General features: G+C 38.7%; 1 protein-coding gene across 1 annotated transcript; it reads right to left on the reverse strand.

Moving 5' to 3' along the window:
• Positions 1 to 3: 3 nt before the first annotated feature.
• On the reverse strand, positions 4 to 22,620 carry LOC136262293 (neogenin-like). The gene is made up of 5 exons (XM_066056518.1): positions 22,527 to 22,620; positions 15,312 to 15,608; positions 9,848 to 9,981; positions 9,383 to 9,539; positions 4 to 375 (listed from the first exon to the last, which is right to left on the reverse strand). The coding sequence occupies exons 1-5, from the start codon at positions 22,618 to 22,620 to the stop codon at positions 41 to 43; spliced, it is 1,017 nt and encodes a 338-aa protein (XP_065912590.1). The 3' UTR covers positions 4 to 40.
• Positions 22,621 to 25,451: the final 2,831 nt, after the last annotated feature.

Raw genomic sequence — 25,451 nt, forward strand, 5'->3', positions numbered from 1 at the left:
TCCTACAAGTACAATACATTTCAATATACATTATCTATTATTATGTCTTACCAAAAGGAAGAACTCTGGTTGTACTATGAACAGTTCCCACATTGTTAGTAGCAAAACACTGCCAGTATCCTATTAAATTACATGGATCTCCACCTTGAATTGTCCATGTATTGTTCTCAACAATAATAATAGTGGTGTTGTCAAAATAGTCAGTAAAGTTTACCAGTTCTCCATTATGGTACCAACTGATTACTGGACTAGGATGACCAGTAACTTGACATTGTAGTGTGACTATCTGATTGTGAGGTGACTGATCACAATTGTTATCACCATCAGGTTTAATATCTAAATATTGTGAAGGTGATGGGTTGTAAATTTCCAGGCCTGAAGGTTAAAATCAAACAATATACATGTGAATGAAATTGTATCTACAATGACTGTACGTATATAATTAAATCTCAGTGCATGGGATAGTCAAAGTGCTGCGGTGGGTGATAACTACCATTCAGCTAGACAGAGTGGCTTTGCTATTGTACAATCAGTTAGTTATCACTAGTGGTGTGCGATATAGGATATTTTCCTATCACGATTGTTGTACACAACGCATCACGATACGATGTAAATCACGATATACAACTCAACGCTCAGATAATGTATTTACACTGATGACACTTGTAACAGTGATGTACTAGAAGTACAATACAATATAGTACATAACTAGCATACAACATTGCAAGCTCTTTTATCACAAAAAGTACAGTGTACAATGACATCTTGGGTACATTTTTCTATATTTATAGCTAAAATCTATACTTTGGCTTATATCACAATACAAAGATTCTATATCATATCACGATATAAAAAAAAATAATGATATTTCGATATATATCACATATCGCACATCACTAGTTATCACTCAGTGATAAGTAACTTATTGCCTTGAGTGGAGCCAGTTCATGACATCATAACAACTGTGAGTGGTATTGTTTACCAATGGAGCAAATGGTTAAGTAGAAACGGAAACAGAAAGTAGAAATGGGAATGACCAAAAAGAGTAGCTAACTTTTAGCGTTGATGATTTAAACTAGTCTACAGTCTATCAAATGAATTCATAGGCTTTCAATGCAGATCTTCGTGGGAATAGTCAACAAAACATTCTTGACTGCTTTATTAGAGTATTTTAATGCAGGTGACTGCTCTATTAGAGTGTTTCAATGGTTTTAGTGGAAGGATCCTGTAAAGAACCCATCCTGTATATTGATGATGACCTTTATCAGGTATTTTCTGTTCGCCATTCCATTCCTACTTTCTATTCCATCCCATTCTCCCTAGAATTTTACTTACCAAAAGCAAATGCCAAGTATGGAAATGCTGTGACATAAAATCAATACAACACTTATACTTGCAACAACATGGCTAATCCTTTACTCAGTCATACTTTACTATTGTGATTGAAGTCTGTGTCAACTTTTATCCATACATTAAACTGCAGTGTACAGTGAACAGCCAACTTTTCCTAATAACCTCATCGTTCTATAGTAATCTTCATAATATGTTGAGTATTTTTTGCCCATGCATATCATGTGACATCATTCCAATCCCACAAAAAGGAAAATCATACCTGGACACTGCTGCTAATTATATCTAATCAAAAACAGCCAAGCTGTAAAAAAAGGTGCGGCCCCCATAAAGGCCATGGTGAAAAAAGATGTGAAATCCAAGGTGGCGGCCAAGAAATGGCTGTGATGGTAGGTTAATGGTTACATTTTAATAACAACAATTCAGGTGAATTTGGTGCCAAGACCAAGTGGCACAAAATTCACCTGAATTGCCGTTATTAAAATGTAACCATTAACCTACCATCACAGCCATTTCTTGGCCGCCACCTTGGATTTCACATCTTTTTCACCATGGCCTTTTTGGGGGCCGCACCTTTTATTACAGCTTGGCTGTTTTTGATTAGATATCACTTCTTTTTGTATTTGTATACTGCAAAGCCGGCCTATGGCTGGCTTTGGGGCTTTTTTAACCCATGTGTTTTTTTCTTTACTACAGGAAGAAGAAAAGAACTTAAAGAAGAATTTTAGTACTTCAATTATTTTTGATTTTATTAGTAATTATACAAATTATATACATATATTTATTACATGCTCATTATTCCCCACAGGATTTTTTTGCAGCTGATCTCTCTACTGGGTGACTTGAAATGTAGCTGAACTATATACAGGATGGTTTCTTTGTAGCTGAACTCTCTACAAGGTAACCTCTTCTAGCTGGTCTCTCTACAGGATATTTTGTTTCTAGCTGAACTCTCTACAGGTGATTTGTTTGCAGCTAAACTCTCTACATGGTGGTGTCTTTATAGCCGAACTCTCTACATGATGGTTTCTTTGTAGCTGAACTCTCTATAAGGTGACTTCGTCTAGCTGAACTCTCTACAGGGTGATTTTTTTGTAGCTGAACTCTCTGCAGGGTGATTTGTTTGCAGCTGAACTCTCTACATGATGGTTTCTTTGTAGCTGAACTCTCTACAAGGTGACTTCGTCCAGCTGATCTCTCTACGGGGTGATTTGTTTCTAGCTGAACTCTCTACAGGTGAATTGTTTGCAGCTAAACTCTCTACATGGTGGTTTCTTTGTAGCCGAACTCTCTACAAGGTAACTTATTCTCTACAGGGTGATTTGTTGTAGTTGAATTCTCTACAAGGTGGTTTGTATGAGGCTGAACTCTCCACATGGCGGTTTCTTTGTAGCTGAACTCTCTACAGAGTGATTTATTTGCAGCTGAACTCTCTACATGATGGTTTCTTTGTAACTGAACACTCTACAAGGTGACTTCTTCTAGCTGATCTTTCTACAGGGTGAATTGTTGTAGCTGAACTATCTACAAGGTAACTTCTTCTAGCTGATCTCTATACAGGGTGATTTGTTTGTAGTTGAATTCTGTACAGGTGGTTTCTTTGTAGCTGAACTCTGTACATGATGGTTTCTTTGTAGCTAAACTCTTTACAAGGTGACTTCTTCTAGCTGAACTCTCTACGGGGTAATTTCTTTGTAGCTGAACTCTCTATATGATGGTTTCTTTGTAACTGAACTCTGTACATGGTAACTTCTTCTAGCTGATCTTTCTACTGGGTGATTTGTTTGCAGCTGAACTCTCTACATGGTGGTTTCTTTGTTGCTGAACTCTCTACAAGGTGAATTCTTCTACCTGATCTCTCTACAGGGTGATTTGTTTGTAACTGAACTCTGTACAAGTGCATTTTTGTGGGTGATCTCACTGCAGGTTGATTTGTTTGTAGCTGAACTCACTAAAGGGTGATTCTGCTTGTAGCTGAACTCCTTGCATTGTATCTAGTTTCTAGCTGATCTCTCTACAGGGTGATTTGTTTGTAGCTGATCTCTCTACAAGTTGATTTGTGTGTAGCTGATCTCTCTGCAGGTTGATTAATTTGCAGCCGATCTCTCTACAAGGTAATTTGTTTGTAGCTGAACTGTCTATAAAGTGATTTATTTGTAGATGATCTCTCTGCAGGTTGATTTGTTTTAGCTGAACTCTCTACAGGTTGATTTACTTGTAGCTGAACTCCTTACATTGTGACTAGTTTCTAGCTGATCTCTCTACAGGGTGATTTGTTTGTAGCTGATCTCTCTACAAGTTGATTTGTGTGTAGCTGATCTTTCTACTGGTTGATTTGTTTGTAGCCGATCTCTCTACAGGGTAATTTGTTTGTAGCTGAACTCTGTACAAGGCGCTTTTTTGTAGGTGATCTCACTGCAGGTTGATTTGTTTGTAGCTGAACTCACTAAAGGGTGATTTGCTTGTAGCTGAACTCCTTACATTGTGTCCAGTTTCTAGCTGATCTCTCTACAGAGTGATTTGTTTGTAGCTGAACTCTCTACAGGTTGATTTACTTGTAGCTGAACTCCTTACATTGTGACTAGTTTCTAGCTGATCTCTCTACAGGGTGATTTGTTTGTAGCTGATCTCTCTACAAGTTGATTTGTGTGTAGCTGATCTTTCTACTGGTTGATTTGTTTGTAGCCGATCTCTCTACAGGGTAATTTGTTTGTAGCTGAACTCTGTACAAGGCGCTTTTTTGTAGGTGATCTCACTGCAGGTTGATTTGTTTGTAGCTGAACTCACTAAAGGGTGATTTGCTTGTAGCTGAACTCCTTACATTGTGTCCAGTTTCTAGCTGATCTCTCTACAGAGTGATTTGTTTGTAGCTGAACTCTCTATAAGGTGATTTATTTGTAGCTGAACTCCTTACATTGTGTGTAGTTTCTAGCTGATCTCTCTACAGGGTGATTTGTTTGTAAATGATCTCTCTACAAGTTGATTTGTGTGTAGTTGATCTCTCTGCAGGTTGATTTGTTTGTAGCCGATCTCTCTATAGGGTAATTTGTTTGTAGCTGAACTCTCTATAAGGTGATTTGTTTGTAGTTGATCTCTCTGCAGGTTGATTTGTGTTGATTTGTTCATTGCTGATCGCTCTAAAGGTAATTGATTTGTTGCAGTTCAACACCCTGCAAAGTGTTTTGTTTGTAACTGATCACTCTAAAGGGTAATTTGTTTGTAGCTGAACTCTCTCCACAGTGACTTGTGTGTAGCTGAATTCTGTGTAACTGAATTCTCTAGAGAGTGACTTAATTGTAGCTGAATTCTCTACACAGTGCATGACTTGTTTATAGCTGAACTTTCTTCAGTGTGACTTGTAATGTTCTGAATCTCTATAGTGGTATATTTGCTTAACTCTCCACATGGTGACTGTCTTCTTGCTGAACTGTCTATAAGATTAACTGTTTGCAGCTGAACTCCCTACAGAATAACTTGTGAAGTAATAAAATTCTATAATGGAGTAAATAAATTAGCCGAATGCTCTATTAGGGTGACTGTTCTATTAGAGTATCTCGATCTCGCATTTGCTACACGGAGTTGGCTTTCGAATCATAACTCAGTGGTTTGTAATCCGATTCTACTGTACTACTGCAAGGACTTTCTATGAAGATTATTCCAGCTATACACCGATTTTCAGCTCATTGCTCTAAGCGGTTTGCCTAGTAGGCGTGAAAACTAATACTTTTTTATTCATAAAAATCGATCGCGTAATTGTGACACAGGTTGGGTTTTGTGTCATATCTCCATGGTCTTTATCTCGATTCCTTTCAAACCACCAAAAGGCACTCCTACGATGGTTAATGCATCTACATAGCAATTTTCAACTCATTCCATGAAGCGGTTTACCCTGTAGGCGTGACAACAAATCGATCTTGTTTTACGCGAATAATCGGTCATAACTCCTGAACCATTCATCGGATTTGTACCAAATTTTATGCTAGGATTCGCCTTTGGACTCCCTTTCTGTGTGCCAAATTTCAAGGCGATCGGAGCACGCGTTTGCTTGTTATAGCAATTTTTGCAAGTGTGCGAAAAGACGAAGAAAAAAAAACGAAGAAAAAAAAACGAAACTTTGGCAGCTCGTATCTCGGAAATGGCTGGAGCGATTTCCTTCACATTTGGAATGTAGACTCCCGTGGCTGGCGGGCAACTGTGTAGCAAATTTGGTTCCAATCAGATAAGTGATCACCGAGATACAAAGGTGTGAAAATGACGTTTTCGTTCTTCCTGTCAATATACTCACGGTGTGGCGCGCCGGCTTCTTGGGCCGCACGACACACTACCGTGTGTCTTGATATCTCCATAGTTTAAGCATCTATATTGTAGCTACAAGGCTAAATTTCCACACAATCTGTCTTGTGCATGCACTATATAACAGGAACTTGAACAAGAACTTAAAAAATAATTGTATAAACTCCCATACACTGGGATATAAATACAATGGAACCTCCCTTAACGGCCACCTGAATTGGCCGGTAACCTCAATACGGCGGCCATGAGGTCAAGGTTCCGACCGATTCCCGATACATTTGTATAGAAATAGTTCGCATTAGGCAGCCACCTCTGTATTACGTAAACTGCCAGCCACCGCTGCGCTGAATGATACGTTACTGTACAAATTTCCTCGCATTAAGCGGTTAACAGATAATATTGAATAAAGCTAGCTAACAATGTTTAATGCAGCAATTCTTTTAGTCTTGTAATGAATGAAGATCTCCCATAAAACTTATATCGGCATGGAATTTCAATGCCCAGTCCAGCTCCCCGATTGCATGTTACCTCACAGAATCCCACATTTCAGTCCATCATGGTTGAGAAAGTAGGATATGTTCTTTGATATACCTCGAGGTAAGTGTCCAACAACATCACCTTCATGAATTATGGCTACTGCACTGAAATTTATCGTGTCGATTATCGGGCTCCCTTTTGATCACCAAACATTCACCAATAAAAGGTGTCCACTGTGATTGATAAACGTGGTGACCACAAACAAAAGAACCAATGGTAAAGCAGTCAGTGTCTCCTACTACTTGGCTTGCCATATTGCTGTCACGCTCATGTGAAATCGGCTGAGTGCTATAGTAACTAATTGAAATCGGCCAGGTGCTAAACACTAGAGCTAATTGAAATGGACAAATTCCATAATAAGGCTTTATAGTGTATAATAATTGTTGCCCCTAGCAACCTGAATTTCCCATTATTTTTAGGTGATAATGTCTGAAGTAATTTCTCCAAATTTTGAAAGGATAGCATATATATTTCATAAGATATGACATTTTGAAATTTGTGATTTTCTCACACATATCTATGTGAGGGGGCTACAGTTACCCCTTCTGGGCAATCACAAAAATCAGGTATTTCAACGTATGTAAAAACCAAAAATTCAAAAGTACATATATCTCAATATTACATAATTTGTAGGTGTCAATGTCAACAATAATCTCTCCAAGTTTTAAATGGATAGTGTATATAGGTCATAAGATATGACATCCTTTAAATCCCACGATTTATGTGATTACTGAGAAGGGGCAACTGTTCCCCCTCTCATTGACAATGTATGGGAAAATTGTATCTTCAAAATTTCATATCTCATGACTTATATATGCTATCCTTTTAAAACTTGGAGATGTGACTTAAAACATTGACACCTACAAATAATGTAAAATTTAGGTTGCTAGGGGCAACAGTTGATTTTTTCATTATTATGAAATTTGTCTATTGGCGAGGTGCTAATTGTGAAGATGGCTTCAGGCTCGAACTCGGGTTCCAGAAATGCGCTATCCCTTAAAGAGAAGTTGGAAGGTATTAAAGTACGCCAAGAAGCACCCCAAGGAAAGTGCAAGACAACTAGCTGGGAAATTCAGTTGTGGAAGAACTCAGATTCAAGGTATTCTGAAAAACAAGGATAGCGTAGTGAGATCTTTCGAAGATAATGCACCATTGTCACGAAAACATCCAGCAATGAAGAAGTCAATGAAGCAATGCTTCGCTGGTTCAATCTAGCAAGACATAGGAACATTCCAGTAAGTGATCCAATGCTGCAAGAAGAGGCTAAAGTCCTGGCTGAAAGGATGGGCAATACTGATTTTAAGGCATCAAATGGTTGGCTGTCTAGCTTCAAAAAGCACCACAATATTAAGCAATTTGCTGTAAGTGGTGAGGCAGCTGATGTTTCCGAAGAAACAGTTGACAGTTGGAAAGAGCGACTCGAAACAATTATGGAGGGATATGAAGCAAGGGATATTTGGAATCTTGATGAAACAGGTTGCTTTTATAGGGCACTTCCTGAAAAGACCTTAGCTCAGAAGAAAAGTAATTGTAAAGGTGGGAAAAAAGCAAAACAACGATTGACAATTGCTTTTATAGCGAATGCAGCTGGTGAGAAGGAAGTTCCTATTGTTATCGGGAAGGCAGCAAAGCCTAGATGTTTCAAGGGAATACGAGATCTTTCAAATCCTCTGGGAATTCCTTATTATTCTCAACCAAAAGTGTGGATGTAAAGTGAAATTATGGAGGATATTCTGAGGAAGTTAAACAAAGGTTGGTCAGAGAAAAAAGAAAAATTTTACTGTTCCTCGACAATGCTACACCACACGATCCAGAGTTTGTTGGGCAGTTTTCCAACATAAAAATTGTTTTTTTTACAGCCAACACTACTTCAAAATTACAGCCACTAGATGCAGGAATTATCAAGAATTTCAAGGTCTTGTACAGAGGAGCCCTACTTCGTCATGTTGTTTCACAATTAGATTCCACTCAATTGAGTGCTTCTGGAATTACACAAACCATTGATGTTTTAATGGCTATCAGGTGGATAAAAGTTGCATGGGAGCAGGTGAAATCGTCTGTAATTCAAAATTGCTTTAAACACTGTGGAGCCATTCCTGGGGGTGCTACTGAAGATGAACAAGATCAGTTTGCAGATATTGCAGCAGACACAGCAGCACTAGGACAACTTGTGAGTCGAATGCAAGGAGAAATCACTGCTAATGAATATGGCTCTGCTGACGATGACTTTTACTTTCACCAACCCCAGTGAGTGGAGAGATGAGCTACGGGAAGAGATTTGCTCTGTCAGCCCAGAAGCAGAGTGTGTACCTCTTGCGGATTCTGATGATAGCAGTGATGAACTTGAGATTTTGCCGCCGGATTGCAGTATATTGACATATTCAGATGCCCTTAAAGCAGCCAGAGATCTGTTGCAGTTTTCTACAGAAAAAGGCCACAAAGAAGTCAGTGAAGATATTCACAGAGTATTGTTAGCCCTTGAAGACTATAAACTTAAACAAGCTGGTAAACAAACTAATTTATTACAGTTTTTTTCTACTCAATCTACTTCAACTGGGGTATAATAACATTGATCAGTTATGATATTGTTGTAAAAATAATTGCATACAACTATATTGTACATACATTCTGTGTGTACCTTAAAATAAAGCTATTACAGTTAATGCATAAGTTACATTAAATTTCTGTAGAAGTGCACCACCCAGCATGTAGGATTGCTGGAAGGTTGCGTGTTTGGTTTATGATGACTTAGACAATCACTAAAAACTGAACATGAGCATACAATGGTTACACTAATTCATGAGTGTGACAACAAACAGATGTGATAATAGACCAATGTGTGCGCAATCGATAGTCTGTTAGCACTTATAACATGGCTTCTTCATTATGATAGTTTCTCATCAGTGGCCAGCTGCTACACCTCTATTCGGTGGCCAAACACTAGCATATTGCTTGTGGCTGCTTTAGACAGGATATTGAGTTGGGCAGCCACCTCTATTAAAAGGCCAGACATTTCTGGCCGGAAGGTGACCGTCTTAGACAGGTTCCACTGTAGTTGTATCATATCGCAGATGATATCACTTGTCCTCAACTCTTGTGTATTAACAATGATACAGTGATATCACCCTCATTACACGATATAACTATAACTAAGATCTACACATACACTGACCACATTTGCACCTAAAAGATTATAACTTACCTTTGCTTGTATTTTGTAATGGAATTTGCACTTTAAAAAAATATGATGATCCATTTCTAATCACACCAGAATCATTAACTTGACAATGATATTCCCCATCATCATCTTCAGTGATATTGCTAAGTACTAACTCTGTACCATTATATACTAGCCATTCCTATATTGAAAATAAATAACTTATTCGATATGTGTGTACAATATTGTCAAATAATAAATATAACCAGATTTGCAAAAAAGGGTCTGCAATTTACCAACTTTGGCAATTCAAAACTTGAACTGGAAAAGGCTATATTGAGTTGAAATTTGGTCAGTAGTGAGTCACAACATAGCATAATGGATGGAGAAATTTTCAGAATTGTATGTTTCTTGAACACCAGGTTATGGTCTTCCAAGTTCATAGAATTGGATGTGTGTTGAAGACGTTTTGCAGATCTGGTCATATTATATGTGCTAATTTTGCTATACCTCATTAATAGTGACTTTGTGGTTCTTCAACCAAATTATTTCTGTTCCGTGTGCAGATACTTGACATAGTAAGGTTATTGTTGAGTACAGTGTTGTATTGAAGAAGACAATGTCTAAATCTTCATTATTCACAACTAAACAAACGAACAATGCAATAAAATTTGATTACTGAACTTGCAATTGTCACTTACAGAATCGCCATGCGTGTGTGCATATCTGTGTGTGCATATCTGTGTGTGCATGTGTGTGTGCACACATGAATGAGGGGTACAGTACTGTATGGGAAATACAGCACAGTTCAGCACTTTGATCAACCACAAGTTAAGTATTTCACAACAATTTGCTTTTGAGTTTTTGTTATTTCACTGACAATAGGTTTTTACCAGTACAGTCCTTCTCATGTCATTACTCTTGCTACCATTGAATTATCCTATCAATCGGCTCTCTAATAGGCATTGAATGATTACTGTATTAGCAATACCACATATAACCAGAGCTTGTGAGAGAATTTTACAGTTGCAATATCCTTGGAAAACTAGGGCAGTTACAAGTGATTAATGTCCATAGTGTCCACTATGGCATATTGTCGATCTTAGATTGCTTGCAAAATGCAATCAAACAATTTGCACATGTGAAATAGTTATTTCTTTACATTAACAAGTTCCTTGTAACAGGACAACTAAATTACCTGTCACCTTAGTTCGTTAGACAATGCCAGGGGGCATAGATATTCAGCACATTTAAACATTGCATTAGTGTGATACGTATTGGTACCAGCGTTGAAACCAGGTCAGGTCATCTGGGTCACATTTTGTCTGGGTCATCCGGGTCTGACCCACTTTAGAAATTATCTGGGTCTGCCCCAGATGTGATCACATGTGAACCAAATTAATTAGTTGGACGGTATGGAAGTGTATAAACGTGTCCTAGTCAGTCTTGATGCAACTCAGCTTCTTTCGTGGGCTACACCCACTTATTGGACAACTGTCTGCAGCCATACGTGCAGTCATTCGGTGATATTAAAGTCTATAGGTATTACAAAACCATGCTCATAGCTTCCTGCAGGCTTATGTGGAGCCACGCCCACTAATTGATTGTTGGTGTACGAGATATGGTATATAGGCCAGCTTTTGTGAGCCATGCCCACTTTATATTGGGACTGTTTGTAATTATGGCGAGTTAAGTATGTGCAAAGCCACACCCACTTGCAGGACACATCTTGCTTCTGTAAATTTACGTGGAACCATGCCCGACTAACATCGTTAATTATAGACAACCTTGTGCTTAATGTGCTAGTCAAGCACCCAAAACGTAGCTCTTGGTGCACGCCTCACTTTTATTTAATCCGGGTCACATCAGGGTCAAATCCGGGTCTGATTCTGATTGCTATCCGGGTCACCTGGGTCAGCAGGTTTCAATGCTGAGCTGATTGGTATCTGTATTGGTAACATTCACTGCAGGGTATCAAATCAGTAGGTGTTAGTGGAACACTTCATTGCATGTAACATTTGCATGATCATGTTTGCAACCTGTCACGTGTGAGAATTGTTCAATTGCATTTCACAAGTAACCCAAAATATACTCTACAGGAAACCACTATCATTAAATCATTTCATGGCAGTGGTTGGGAGGGTTGGCAATGGTACGTTCGTGGTCACCCCCTTGGGTTTTAAGAATGTACACTATCTCCTAGTAACCAAGTAGGGCAAGCCCCATAGCTGTGATGAATTTACCTTGCTTACTTGCAGGGCTGCCCAAAGGGGGTGGGGGTGGGAATTGGGGCATTTTTCCCTGGGCCCCAGCCTGAAATCAAGGGCTCCTTGAATACCTGCTAAAAAGATCGATATACTCTAATAGAGCAGTCAAAATCTAGATACTCTAATAGAGCAGTCACAGACAGTATTCTTCAGAGGAGCAGTGTAGCAAGCTATGTATGTAAGGAGATATAGTTGATAAGGGGCAGCTATTGTCATTGTCAGCAGGTAACGACTTTATTTTTATTTTTTGGTCTTTGACTTACAGCTAGGCTGAAGTGATTCAGAGTGGAACCCTCCTTGCCCCCTGGGGCCCCACTTTAACTCTTTGCCCTGGGCCCCTTAATTTCTCTGGGTGGCCCTGATTGCTTTTGTACTGTATGATAAAGCCTATATAACCCACCTAATCTTTAATATGCATCACAACCATTATATCATCTAAGTGATAGCCATACAAACCATGTAAGCCACAACTGCTTTATACCTATGCACTGTATGTGTAACTCTAGCCTGTCAACCTTGGGGTTGGGCGATATACCAGTATGACGGCAACAAGGCGATATTACAGCTGGAAATAACTGATACTGCCTTGTTTTTTGAAAAACCGCTACACCAGTATGAATGGTTATTGCGATATCATAGCGGAATACAGCTGCTTCTTGTTGCAACTACACACTTACACGTGTTAACAATGCATATTGTACTTGTCAATTGGTATTTCAGCCTCCCTGTACTAGCAAACAAGACTAACCCATGCACTACTACATGAAGCGACACACACTGTAGGCACGTATACCAGATGCAGCACTACTGTATAAAAATTCTGGCCTCACATTAGTAAGTCTTAGTAAATTATCTGCTGTGGTAGTAAACATACCTGCTTCACTCATGCAAGTATATATATACGTAAACTGTTTTTGAGTGTACTTGCTATAGTTCATTTCAATACCGTGATATTTGCAATAATCGTGATAATGAGCTCCACAATAACCATGGGAGGAAATTTTCAATATTGCCCAACCCTTGTCAACTATGATTTTATGAGATACTAACTGGTGTGTAACATTTATACAGTATTTGTATGTCATGCTCCTTTGTGTTGATATAAATCTGATATGCTCACACACACGCACACAGACACACACACAGACAACAGACACATTTAATATTTGCAGTGAGAATATGTACATTGCAGAATGTCTACCAACTGGTAGCTACTCATCACTGTCTTTGCAAATAACTATGCGATAAGACTAGATTGCTATAAAATCCTACATCTGGCTATTCCAAGTAATTGAAGATACACTTTAATAATTAAAATGCTCTTGAGCACAAGCACAAATACAAAGTGACACAATATACCACAAACAATTATATAAATATACAGTGTATGCACTTGGCTATATCCTCCCACCACTATTACAATAATCATACAAGCTACATATAGTAATGTGTTTGTTTACTAATCCATTGTGTTGTTGGGAGCATACACATCTTGCAATTATAAGGTGTGTACGTATGTAGTTAGCTATGTACGAAATGGCATAGAAACTGCAATGTAACCTGACCAGGTAATTATGTGACACAAAACAATAATGAATTCATTGGATTTTACTGACTAAATTATTACACAATATCATCAAGTTTCTACAAAGTCGATTACTAAGTTGTACTATAGACTGGAAAAATAGGCAAAGGCAAACTACATTAGAAAATGGTATGCATAGAATGCTTTGATCTTTGGGAGATAATAAGGTCTTTAAAAATCCACTAAAAGTCTAGCGGGTTCTTAAAATGGTTAAAAACCTGCTAGCAGAAAAGACCTCAAGTAGACATTCCAGCCCGATTTTAAGTTTTGAAAAAATGGGCTTTTATATGCTAATTAGATAGAGTATTGATTGCCAATTTCAGATATAGTTTGTTGGGATGGAATTAGCTACTTTGGCACACAAAGTGCTTTGAAACTGAAAAAAGGTACATTTTTTCTCCAGGGTTTCCCATACATTTTAAAGGAAAAAATGGCACAATTGAATTAGGAAGCCATCTAGCAATCTGGACTGTCTTGAAACACAGTTGCTTCTAGCTGCAAGTTTGTATATGTAATGAGAGTAACTTCAGAGTTTATTGGATCTCAGCGATCTTTGTGTGCCTTATGGTGAGCAAATATGTTTCACCTACTGCACACTTGTCCATACAATGGTGTATATCCATAGGCAAGTGACTATCTCAAGTAAGTAAAAAAATTAAGCTTAAAGGTAAACAACTAAAGTGGAGGTGTCACAAATGATACAACAATACCTAAGGTGGAATCGTATGGCATTGTTATGCCAACTTTGAAGCAGTTCATACTTTTGAGTTCATGACACAACCATCACACAATTGTTGTGTGGCTGAAAATTGCAAAGTGACTACGCATTTTAAAGTAAGCGCCAGTGAATACCTTCCATACGACAGTACGTTTTTTAAAGTTTCAAAGTATTCTTTATATATTACAAGGCTTTAAAAGATTTAAAAAATGACACAAAACTCACTTAGATGTAATGTACACGATAAAATTAAGGTTTCCATCATGATCAGCATGTGGACAAACCCCAACATGATTTCATCCCCATTGGAGGCATTTTGGAGCTCAAATGACAGAGCAATTCTAACGTTATTTTTGTGCCAGGTTTCTATTGGGGAATATATGGAGAATTTTTTTATTAAAAAATCTCGGATATGGATTACCTACCTCAAGGATTGCACAAATCTCACTTTTGATCATTGATTTGCTATGCTCTCCTAAGCAATCATCGTAAGCACTCAAGCCAACTGTTGCATTAATTCACCTGTTCTTCACACTGCTATAAAGCCATGACATATTCAATGGCAGCAACTGGTCAGTTTCCTTGTCGAGACGATTATTTTCACTAGCATCCATCTTCAGGAAGCAGCGATGAGGTGTTAGCTTTGATTTCTCTTCAGCTCTTCACTGAAAAGATGTTCCATCTTCCGCATTCAAGTTAAGATTGTGTGACAATTTTAAAACAACATCTAATCCAATCCCATAATAACTCCACCGATGTGCCCATATAAAACCCTTTCATTTCTAAGTTGTTCATGCCCTCGGATATTCATGTTTTAAAAACCTCGGCTTCGCTTTGGTTTTTAAATCCACAAAGATCCCGTACTAGATTTCTAACCTACACTAAGTTATTGATAAAATCTATAGACATGCCAGCTCAGCCCTTAGGCTCCCTCCTTGTACTTTGATGATCCAGACAAATTGTATTGTCTATGCAATTTGACCAGATTTTGTCAGATGTTATCATAAGCTCTGTATATAATCTCATAGTACAGTGAAACCTTTATAATCTGATGCTCATTGGATCAAGAAAATTGTGTCAGATTAGTGAGGATGTTGGATTATTGAAGCAGCATTACATAGAAAAAGTCATTCTGGTACATAAAACGATGTTAGATTATAGAGGTAATTCTTGATTACAGAGGTGTTGGATTAGAGAGGTTTCACTAGACTGTTTATATAACAGTATTAATTATATTTATAGCCTCATCATACAAATTATAATTGTTTGTATAACAGTACTAATTACATTTTGAGTGCCTAGCAGATCACCATGTAAAAAAGAATGTGGCAAGCCATATATTGCTTCGCCATATATTGGTTCCTACCATTACCACCATACCATTTAGACAGTTTTCTAATTTACCTGTCAAATGACTATATCTGCTTCGGACTTTGTTCCTCCATTCACTAACACAACAGTGATATTCTCCTTGATCATCAGTGGTAACATTTCTCACTGTTAATATACTAGTTCCATGATCATCACTGGTGATGTTATAATGTGGTCCTGGTTCAATTATTGTATTGTTATGAAGCCAGGTGGTGTTATTCTGGCTGCTGGTACAAACAAAAGTGACATCTGTCCCAGGCACTGTTAGATGATCGGTAGGCTCCTCCACAAATTGGATTGGTTGCGGATGAACATGGAATCCACTATAGCCTACAAATATATACACAGATGAAGACAAGACATAACTTACCTCAAAAACATGGAACATGGAAGGAGCAAAGTAGATTAATAATTCACAGAGGTCTGCACCACATGCATGCACCACATACATTGTGCAAATTTGCAAGTGGTTCAAGTCAGCTGTTTAAGCAGTTTGCTAAATGTTATACTGATAATAATTTGACACATCCATAACAAAGCCACTAAAGTGTCTTTAATTCTCAGAAAAACTGATATCATTCTCTTGCAGATAAGATGAATTTAATTTGCTACTGTACATTATCACTGAGGTTCAGTAGTTAGTTATTAACTTAGGTTAGAATAAGATGGCAGTCAGCCACTAAAAAGATGATTTGTAACACATCAGTGTGAAAAAAGCTTTTTTCGGGACACAAGAATGCACAAAATTTTCTGCACTATCAACACAACTGTGTAAACTTTTACAGCTGGTTTGATTACACTTGAAACAATGAACGCCTTATATCAAGAGTTCATAATATATATATTTAGGAGAGTATCCACTCATGTATTGCTGCATGTATTGCCCCTTCAAAATTGCACTGCAAAAATAATTGTGCAACATTGTGTAACATATCCAAATATTGTAGTATAATTTCAGTAAATTCCAACACATGGCTTCGCCATGAAAGACTTGTTGATAGGTGTTGATATACCAAAGTGAAGACCTGCAAGCACTTCAAGGCCCTTGTAGTTCTTGAAGCAACTTAACACCTTTGGTGATGATGACTATTGCATAACATTATTATTACACAGTGCATTTTTGAAGGGGCAATACAGCCATAATACAGCCATGTACTCTTGATACAGCGTTGGATACTTTCCTAAATATATTTATTATGAACTCTTGCTTTAATACATGCTTTAATACATACCATTTATAAATACTAAACAATTGGTAATTCACAACTCACACTCCTTGGCCACATAAATAGCAACATGTGTAGTATCAGAACTTATCCACATGTAAAACAGTCTACACTATATACTGCTGAAGAAATCTAAACTGAGTTTTTCATTGATTTCCAACAATGTCAACACTTCTAAATGCATAGTATCACAAATATGATATATAAATTGCATGGCCACCTCTAGCTCACTGCAGAAACCAGCTTAAAACTATGATAGCTATCATGATGTTAAAGTTTATACACCAAATAATAGATAATACTGACTGATACGCGGAGTGTCAAAATGCTGCGCTGGGTGGTAACTAATAGAGAGAGTGGCTCTGCTACTGCAGTGTAATAAGTTGTAACCGATTCGTGACATCATAACAACTGCAAATAGTATTGTTTACCAATGGAGTAAACAGCTGGCAAATATGGAAACTTATTTAATATCCATAAACTTCTGTGCACCAGGTGTCATATCCCATATACTCAGATGATATCATTGTTAACATATTTGTCCCTTCCTCTGTCTCAGATTGATTCATGCAATATAACTCTCATAACTGGGTATAACTTATTCTATCCAACTATTGTTTACAAGGTACACTCAATGAAGTTGCTACAATCGCACACAAGAACAGATTCATATTTTCTTTCTTCCTATCGACTAGAAAAATCTGAAATAATTTACCCAATGACCTTATCACTTGCTCAAGTTTCTGGATTATCATTAATACATACTATTTTTGTTTATATAGTAAACAATAATAAAAGCAAATGGCATACAGTAAACGCGAGACCAAAGGAATAAGGAATTTAATTAAGGGTTGGTAATGTCTGGAGTACATATTTTCTAAACTACACATTGGTTCCCATACAAATTTGTGTAAGACTTTGGATTAAAATGAAACTTGGACACAGGGTTTACCACCTATAGAACTACCAACTGGCGCAAACAGAGTGAAAATAACATGTTCATAGGTAAAGATATGGCTTCAAGAATGTAGTACATGTTGTGGTGAAGATAAGACAGAAACACTTGCTGAAAAGATCCTAATGTCAGTCCTACAAGCCATAATCAATCCTTAATGACAGTGCAGTAAAGGTCAAATAATGCTATACTCCCATTGTGTACTAGATACTTTGTCTTGTTACTAGATGCCTTGCTGGGGTCTGTAACTTACTGTTATAATTGATTTTGGTTTAAACTGCTATCCTGTGTGGTCTGAGGCAATGCTAATGTGAGTGTCGGTAGTAATAAAGTTGAATTTTATCAAAAGTCATAGTGTAAGATGAACTATAGGTACTCGACAACTAGTTTTCATATCAAAATGAGCATAGTACAGCAAGCATTATGACTACACTGCAGTTATGTGTTCAGTGGTTTCCCTTACTGATGTAAAATGGCATTTGCAATGCTTCAGAATGCTTTAACAGGGTGATAAAGGAGTGTTTATTACCATGCTACAAATTATTACCACTGTGTGCACCCATACAAATAATGAGCAAGGCTCTGATTGACCTTGTCAGTTATCCCTAGACCATAACTGCATTAACTAGACAGATGCTAACAGCATTGTGGGGCGAGCCTGAGTGTATATTTTTGAAGTACTGATGGCTACTGAAACAATGTGAGGAATTCTGGAATTGCATAAAGAGTTTATGGCGGAGAGTGTCTAAGAATCAATATAGCCTGTGCAAAATCACTATGTACACATCTGCAAACCTTTCATTGATGGTATGATAGGTGTTGATAAGGTCAAGTCTTTGATCTGCTACTTTAACCACCTCTTTTCACGTCATTGCAGCTCTTCGACGCCACATATATTCACGGTTTCTATGCCTTCTCCTTTCTGCCTCTTCAGGAGTTTCTGCATCCCTTCTGAGCCTGTACTGCTTCCTCCTACGTCGAAGACGTTTCTCCGTATCCACTGAATAATTACACGTGGCCAGACATCACTCACATGGCATAACAGTAATCTACACCGATAGCTCTCGTGAAATGAACCATTACACATACCAAATATGGCTAAGCAGTAATCTACACCGTTAACTCCTCCGTGAATGAACCATTACACATACCAAATTATTATTATTTTTTTAAACTCAATCCCACAATGGTAATCGTACACGAACACATTAAACAGAAATAAACACATTAAACAGATGAGTCAAGCTGAACCTCTGCCAGGCGCAGTTCAGCAGAGGTAGTGGGGCGCTCCACATGTACATGTCTCATGGTCCTACTGCCCCGGATAGCCAAGATGGCAGAACGGAGTAAAGAAAAAGAGATGGAACATCGCATTAGTGAAAGTGTCTTGATGTAAGGTGTGCCATGTTTCTTAGAGAGTACACATACCAAATATGGCAAGCTTCTTCTCGAATGGACAAAGTAGCATTAACTCAGGAGAAATTTTCTCTGTTAGATGACCCTCAGGTAGAGCTCCATCTTTTACGTAGTTGCCTCAGTAGTTGTAAAATTATTCACCTCCTTCGCACTGTGCCTTTCATCATCCTGAAGCCCTTTCTTCTTCAATTTGATCATAATCTTCGTTCTTACCTTGGTAGGATTATGCAGTGCAGTCTTTTTGACACTTCTTGGAGACATGCATCTTTGCCTTTTCGATTAGGAGGCCTGGGGTTACGTGAATCTGCTTTTTCTGCTTCACCTGCATTTTTGGGTTCATGTAACAGTGTTTGTGAATTAGCCTCCACCCTTCTTTCTGTTGATATTAATCAGCTCAGTTTCCTTAATGAGGAGGATGCTGCTACCTTACTTTCTGAATCAGGTATTTCCAGTGGTCATTTGCTTTTCTCAGCCTCTCAGAAGGACCTGCAAGCTACATTATACAAACATTTATTTGATGACTTATTTGCATCCTTTGGCATTCACGATCAAGCTCGTTTGACTGCTTTGTCACACCCTTCTGGCACAAGTAGTGGCTGGCTCAAAGCTATTCCTCTAGTCAGTCTGGGTTTGGCTATCCCTGGGCCTGAATTTGTTATTGGATTACGTATATGGTTGGGTGTTTCTTTGTTTCCGCTCTCTCCTTCGTGTACCTGTCTTTCTACCATCGATAACTATGGTGACCATCTGTTAGGTTGCTCTCAAGGCCCAATGAGAATTCGTCGACATGATGCTCTGGTAAACATCATTTATAATGCCCTTTCACAGGATCACCCTGGGGTTCTTAAGGAACAGAGAGCTTCGTATGATGATGGGTTGCGCCCTGGCAATGTTTTTCATCCTGACTTCCAGCATGGTCGTCCAGCTTACTTCGATGTCTCCATATGCTGCACCATTCAGCCTGCTTTTATCTCCTCCTGTGCTTCATGTGCTGGGGTGGCTGCTGCTGCTGGAGAGGTTGCCAAGGATAAGAAGTATTTGGCAGCTGTGGAGAAGGTGGGGTCAGATTTCATTCCTTTAGCTGTGGAAACATTTGGAGTTTGGACACTTTTTGCTCTAAAAACTTTACAGAATATAGCTGACCGTACCACTCCTCGCAGCGGTGTCCCTCGGAAAGTTGCTAGAAAGAACTTGCTACAACAACCGTCTGTGCAACTGTGTCCAACAATGCTAAGATGATCTTGAGGTACTGGGCCCTTCAGGGCTCGGATGATGATGACAATCCCTTTTTCCCCTAGTAATAGTTTTCCCCCTGTAGCTAGCTGTAGTTTATGTAGTTGCAATAGTTGTTTGTAATTGTAAAAAAAAAAATATGGCAAGTAGTAATCTACGCCGTTAACTCCTCCGTGAAATGAACCATTACACATACCAAATATGGCTAAGCAGTAATCTACGCGTTAAGTCCTCCATGGAATGGACGATTACACGCACTTGTATGGACTACGCACACCGTATAAGGAGAATGTCTGGAAGCACGTGTAAGGTATCCGCGTTATATCGTAATTTATTGTAAACGTGTCCATTACACCGCTGACTCACTAGTGTGGGGCTCGCTCAGGCTCGCCCCAATGAAACTAGTTTCATAGACTTGTGGCAAAGCATAGGCCAAATAATAGCATTTTTCAAGAGGTAATCCATCCGCCATAGTACTCCAGTGATTATGCAATAGCTAATTTATTATCCAATTAATATTCCGTGGCTTCATACCCACACACATATAGCCACAAGGAAACATTTAGGTAAACAAAACTCCTATATAAAAACACAAAACTTCTCAGCATTTCACTGTTAGCTAGCTAGCTAGCTAGCTAGCAAGTGTCTTGCCACTTGCCAATGTCATTGCATAGTACAACATAGTCTCGCGTGCCAGACGGTTTGTGTGGGGGCGGCAAATAAACCGTCTGGTTACTGTTGCACACATTCCTGGACCACTGCCGGAATGTTGGCAGAGCCAATCAGATCGCTTCGCACTCTGTGACGAAACAACCACTAATAATTCAAATTCTTAGTGTAATAAAGAACTGAATCTCGGCTACAGATCACTTTTTCGGAAGTTTAACAACGCCATGAGCTTAGGATCTTTGTTTCCCTAGTACAGGGCTCTTAAAAGCGTTCGTATAAGAACGATCGTGGTTCGCTACGGATTTGTGAAACGACAGAATTGTCGAGGAATACGTTCAGCAATGTTTCGAATACGTCACCAGGACATTACCAGTACAATTATTGTCTTAGTCTGCTCAAAGAGGTGATTGGAAAGATTATTGCATCATCCTTGGCACAAAACAATGCCGTGATGTAATCTAATTGCATTCCAGTGAGTTCACGGAAAGTGTGCAACAGTGACCAGACGGTTTATTTGCCGCCCCCACACAAACCGTCTGGCACGCGAGACTAAGTACAACAGATGAATTACATTATATCTAGCTTGCTATTAAGGGTCTTATTATCATTAGACCAAGTCAAAATGTCAAAAATGGCTCATGCACTGAATCGGATACTAATGCACAATTGTTCTTCCGCAACTTTAAGTAATACTATTTATGCCTGCATCAATAATTCTAGCTTCTGGCATAGCAGCAGTCAAAAGCTACCACTTTTCTATGTATAGGTCATGCCTTGTCAACATCAAAGTCACCTGTTACCAAAGACCAAAGTACGGTAAGATCAATTCTTGACTACGCATCAATCATTTGATCACCATACACGCAGAAAAACATTCAAACCCTAGAGTCTGTGCAAAAGAGGTCTGTATTCAACAACTACTCACGTTATGACAGTGTATCCAACATGCTTACTAATCTTGGCTTGAGTTCACTTGCTGATAGGCGAAATGAACGTAGATTAATAATGCTATTCAAAATAATTCATTACCTTGAAGACATTAATGCTGACTTTTACTCCCACCTCGCCCTCTATACGTGGACACTCAATGAGATTCTTACAATTACCAGCAAAAATTAATGCCTACTCAAACTCTTTTTTCCAAGCAGTATCAAGCTGTGAAACTCTTTACCAGATGATGTTGTGATTGTTTCAGACCTCAATCATTTCAAACAAGGAATAACAAGACTGTTATCAGAGAGAAACAATCAATATTGATGAATAACAAAGTTATGTTACAAAATAAATAACTGACTAGTGAGTAAGTCCTTGGACACACATGACCACGGAAAAGGCAATAAAATGCCTCACAAGTGGGTGTGGCAAGGATAACAACACAAAAAACTTAAGTAAAAAAAAAGAACTAAAGTGGTCAGCGTTCAAGATTCTCCCAACCATTCTGGGCAACCTCTTGCCAAAAATATTCTTCTTGAAGAAGAGATTGAAGCAGCGGCAGCCAAGTCAAAAATGTGTCCGCAGGAAGATTTAGCAATCTTGATATCACTTTGAATAAAGTTTTAATTCATAATTTTTGTAATGTAATTACTTTGTGCATACATGCTCCCCCAGGGAGGCCTGCACAGTAATAAAATTTAAATTGAGGTCTTAGCTAGTACTAAGCTAAAGCTTAGCTTTAGTACTATACAATGGAGTCGCTATATACAACAGCATGCAATTAAGCGATCGCTTGTGACAATCGAGAACACTTACTGAATCCGTGGAGAAAGGTAGCTAGCTCCATCACTAACAAAATTCTCACTAACGACAGTTTGTGTGCCGCCATGGAACAGAAATTGGCACTCATAATAATCCGAGTCTGTGTAGCAGTTACAGTCTGAAACACGAGCTAGAACCGACTGACTTCCCGCTGAACAACCGGCAGGTTTTGAGTGACGACGTTTCCGTATACCAAGCTGTATGTATACCTTTGATCTATGCCATTTGTGACTAGTCTGGCGGCGCCCGCCACTACAAAGTAGCGGGCGCCGACAGACTAATTAATATGACTGCTAGTGACTAGCTGTAATCTAGACTGGAGCAACTGATCTGGGGTCACTGAAGAAGCCCCTGCGTGTTAGGCCTGCTGATGCTTTTGTAATTCAGTTGATTTGATTTATATATTTAACCTCCAAGCAATCGGCTACAGCCGTTCTTCCTTGCTCGGAGGGACACATTACAATACATATATAATACACACAAAACTAAACAAAGCAAGGTATAACCGATACAAAGACAACCAAGGTGAACAACTTACCACACACACATACACACGCACGCACGCACGCACGCACGCGCGCACGCACGCACGCGCGCACGCACGCACGCACACACACACACACAAAAGGACAAGCCTGTAGTTACAATCATATTAATGTTATCAAAGGAGTGAGTCACGGTGCCGCTTAAGGACATCCACATACTCATAAAATGGAGAATTAATACAGTCAGTTACAGATGATGGTAATGCATTCCAGTGTAATTGTATAGTCAAAACGTTCAGAAGAAAACTATCATTGCACACTCTTTATGCATGTGTCCTCCTGTCTCAACCACTGGATCACAATCTCACTCTACACAGGGGCGGATCCAGTGGAGTTCAAAGGGTTCCACAGAACCATAGATGATAGAACCCTCTTTTTGAAAGAGCCTCTCTTACTCGAGATACTCTATCAAAATCGAGATACTCTAATAGAGCAGTCACAGTATTCTTAAGAGGAACAGTGTAGCAAGCTACATGTGGAGTTATAAATAAGGAAATATAGTTGGTGAGGGTATATATGGTGGCAGCTATTGTCAGCAGGTGATGATGACCTTTATTTTTGTCCTCGCCTTACAGCTAGGCTGAAGTTGCAATTCCAGAGTAGAGAACCCCCCTTTTTAAAAAGTCTGGATCCGCCCCTGCTACAGGTCAGTGTCTGCATATTTTTTAATTGGTTTGCAAGCTCTGTTGTAGTCTCTTCCAGCTCGCTGAGGTGGTCTTGGTTTAGCTGAACTAACCATCTTGTACTGCATGGGAGTGTATGCAACTTGTAATGTATATATCACTCCCTTCACCATGCTGCAGCTTGTGCTTAAGATGACCGAAAACTAGCTAGCTAGTCATTATATATGGTTCTGTCTTGGTATGGATAGCTATTGTGTTACTGAAAAGTTGACCATAAATGACCGGAATTGTGCTGCTTTTTCAGTATAGCCATGCATGTATACTATGCTCTTCTCAGAGTCTTCTGTTTGGTAAAGGGTACTATGGCCCAATGACGGCACCAGAAATCTCACTGTTGTACAAACAGAGCTGCAATTCAGCAATCTGACACATAGCTCTGTATACAGTGAAACCTCTCTAATAAGTCTCTGTAGTCTGCATGACATTGTACACATGTTATGTACAAACAGTGATCATATTTTGAAATGTAAAATGATAAAAGTACAAGTGATATGTATATACAGTGATCACATTTTGTTTGTTCTAAAGCTACTTAAATTGGGTAATTTGATCAAGTAAAGGTACACCCCTTGATACTGTAGCCCTGTTAACTTTATAGATGCCAGTTTACAATGGTGAGATATAGCAGTGCACAGGTCAAAAAAAAGAGGTTCGATTTCAGCATACACATTGGTCTTTGTTTTGTATAGTTTAGTAGAGTTAATTATGTATCTCTTTTATACCAATTGACACTGCATGCATTTGTATAAATGCTTGCACTGAATTGGATCTATCAAGTGGAGAAGCACTTACGCTATTATCTTGTGTTGGCTCTGCTGTAGTGTCTCCACATTGCCTGTTATGTTATATACGTATATGGTGTACTTGCATTGGTACTCTGATGTAGATCTGGGGGGAGGGTTGTCTTGCTTCAGAAATTCACATCACTTATCAGTTTTAACTAATACATATCACATTGATGTTCAATAGTGCTACCAAGAGTGGAACAAACTGAGAGTACGTACATGTACTGGTCCCCTCATCATTCAAATCAAAGGATTACAAGCCAACACTTAGCCAACACTTAGCAGTCAGACACTCAAATAGAGTAGTCACTGCTTGCAACATGCACTGTAATAAAAGAATTTACAATTCTTTCAAGCAAGCGACATGGTGCTACAAATGCAAACTTACACCCTTGATAAAATCCTTATTCCTTTGTATGCCAGTGCTATCAGCTATCTTGAGTAATAGTGTGTTTGCATGTGCGTACATGTGTCTGTGCAAGCCACAGTTCCTACACATACGCTTTTGGTCTATTGACACTGAACTTGGTGGACATGTTCAGTTGGTCTGGTGACTGACCTTGAGCATGAGAGATGTGACCAACATCCACAGGGGTAAGGTAATGGTACCCCGGCCTGAGTTCTGAAATGTACAGTGCATGTGCAGCTGTAGTCTGTTTGCATTCACCTGAGCTCTCGTATTTTGTTGTTACATTGGCCAGCTGCCCAAATATTTAGTACGCTGTGAAGCCATACAAACACTGGAACTGTTTATCAAAAAAGTGCTTTGATATAGGCAAGAAAAAGTGAGTTATGAAGCTTAAAAATATCCCATACATTACGATTCAGGTGTACAAACATGTTTACAACATGAAAACATGCTTATTCCAGTACAAAACCATTGGGAGTGAACACATGTTCACCTCT

The sequence above is a fragment of the Dysidea avara genome, chromosome 7, assembly GCF_963678975.1.
Source record: "Dysidea avara chromosome 7, odDysAvar1.4, whole genome shotgun sequence".
NCBI classification, from domain to species: Eukaryota; Metazoa; Porifera; class Demospongiae; order Dictyoceratida; family Dysideidae; genus Dysidea; species Dysidea avara.

What these genes read in the sequence shown, in the direction of transcription:
- LOC136262293 (XM_066056518.1), bottom strand. Translation starts at nt 22,620, where the DNA reads ATGAGTGCCAATTTCTGTTCCATGGCGGCACACAAACTGTCGTTAGTG. An exon ending in TACCTTTCTCCACGGATTCA is followed by an intron (nt 15,609 to 22,526) that starts GTAAGTGTTCTC and finishes ATATATTTGTAG; the next exon opens with GCTATAGTGGATTCCATGTT. An exon ending in ACAAAGTCACTATTAATGAG is followed by an intron (nt 9,540 to 9,847) that starts GTATAGCAAAAT and finishes TTTTCAATATAG; the next exon opens with GAATGGCTAGTATATAATGG.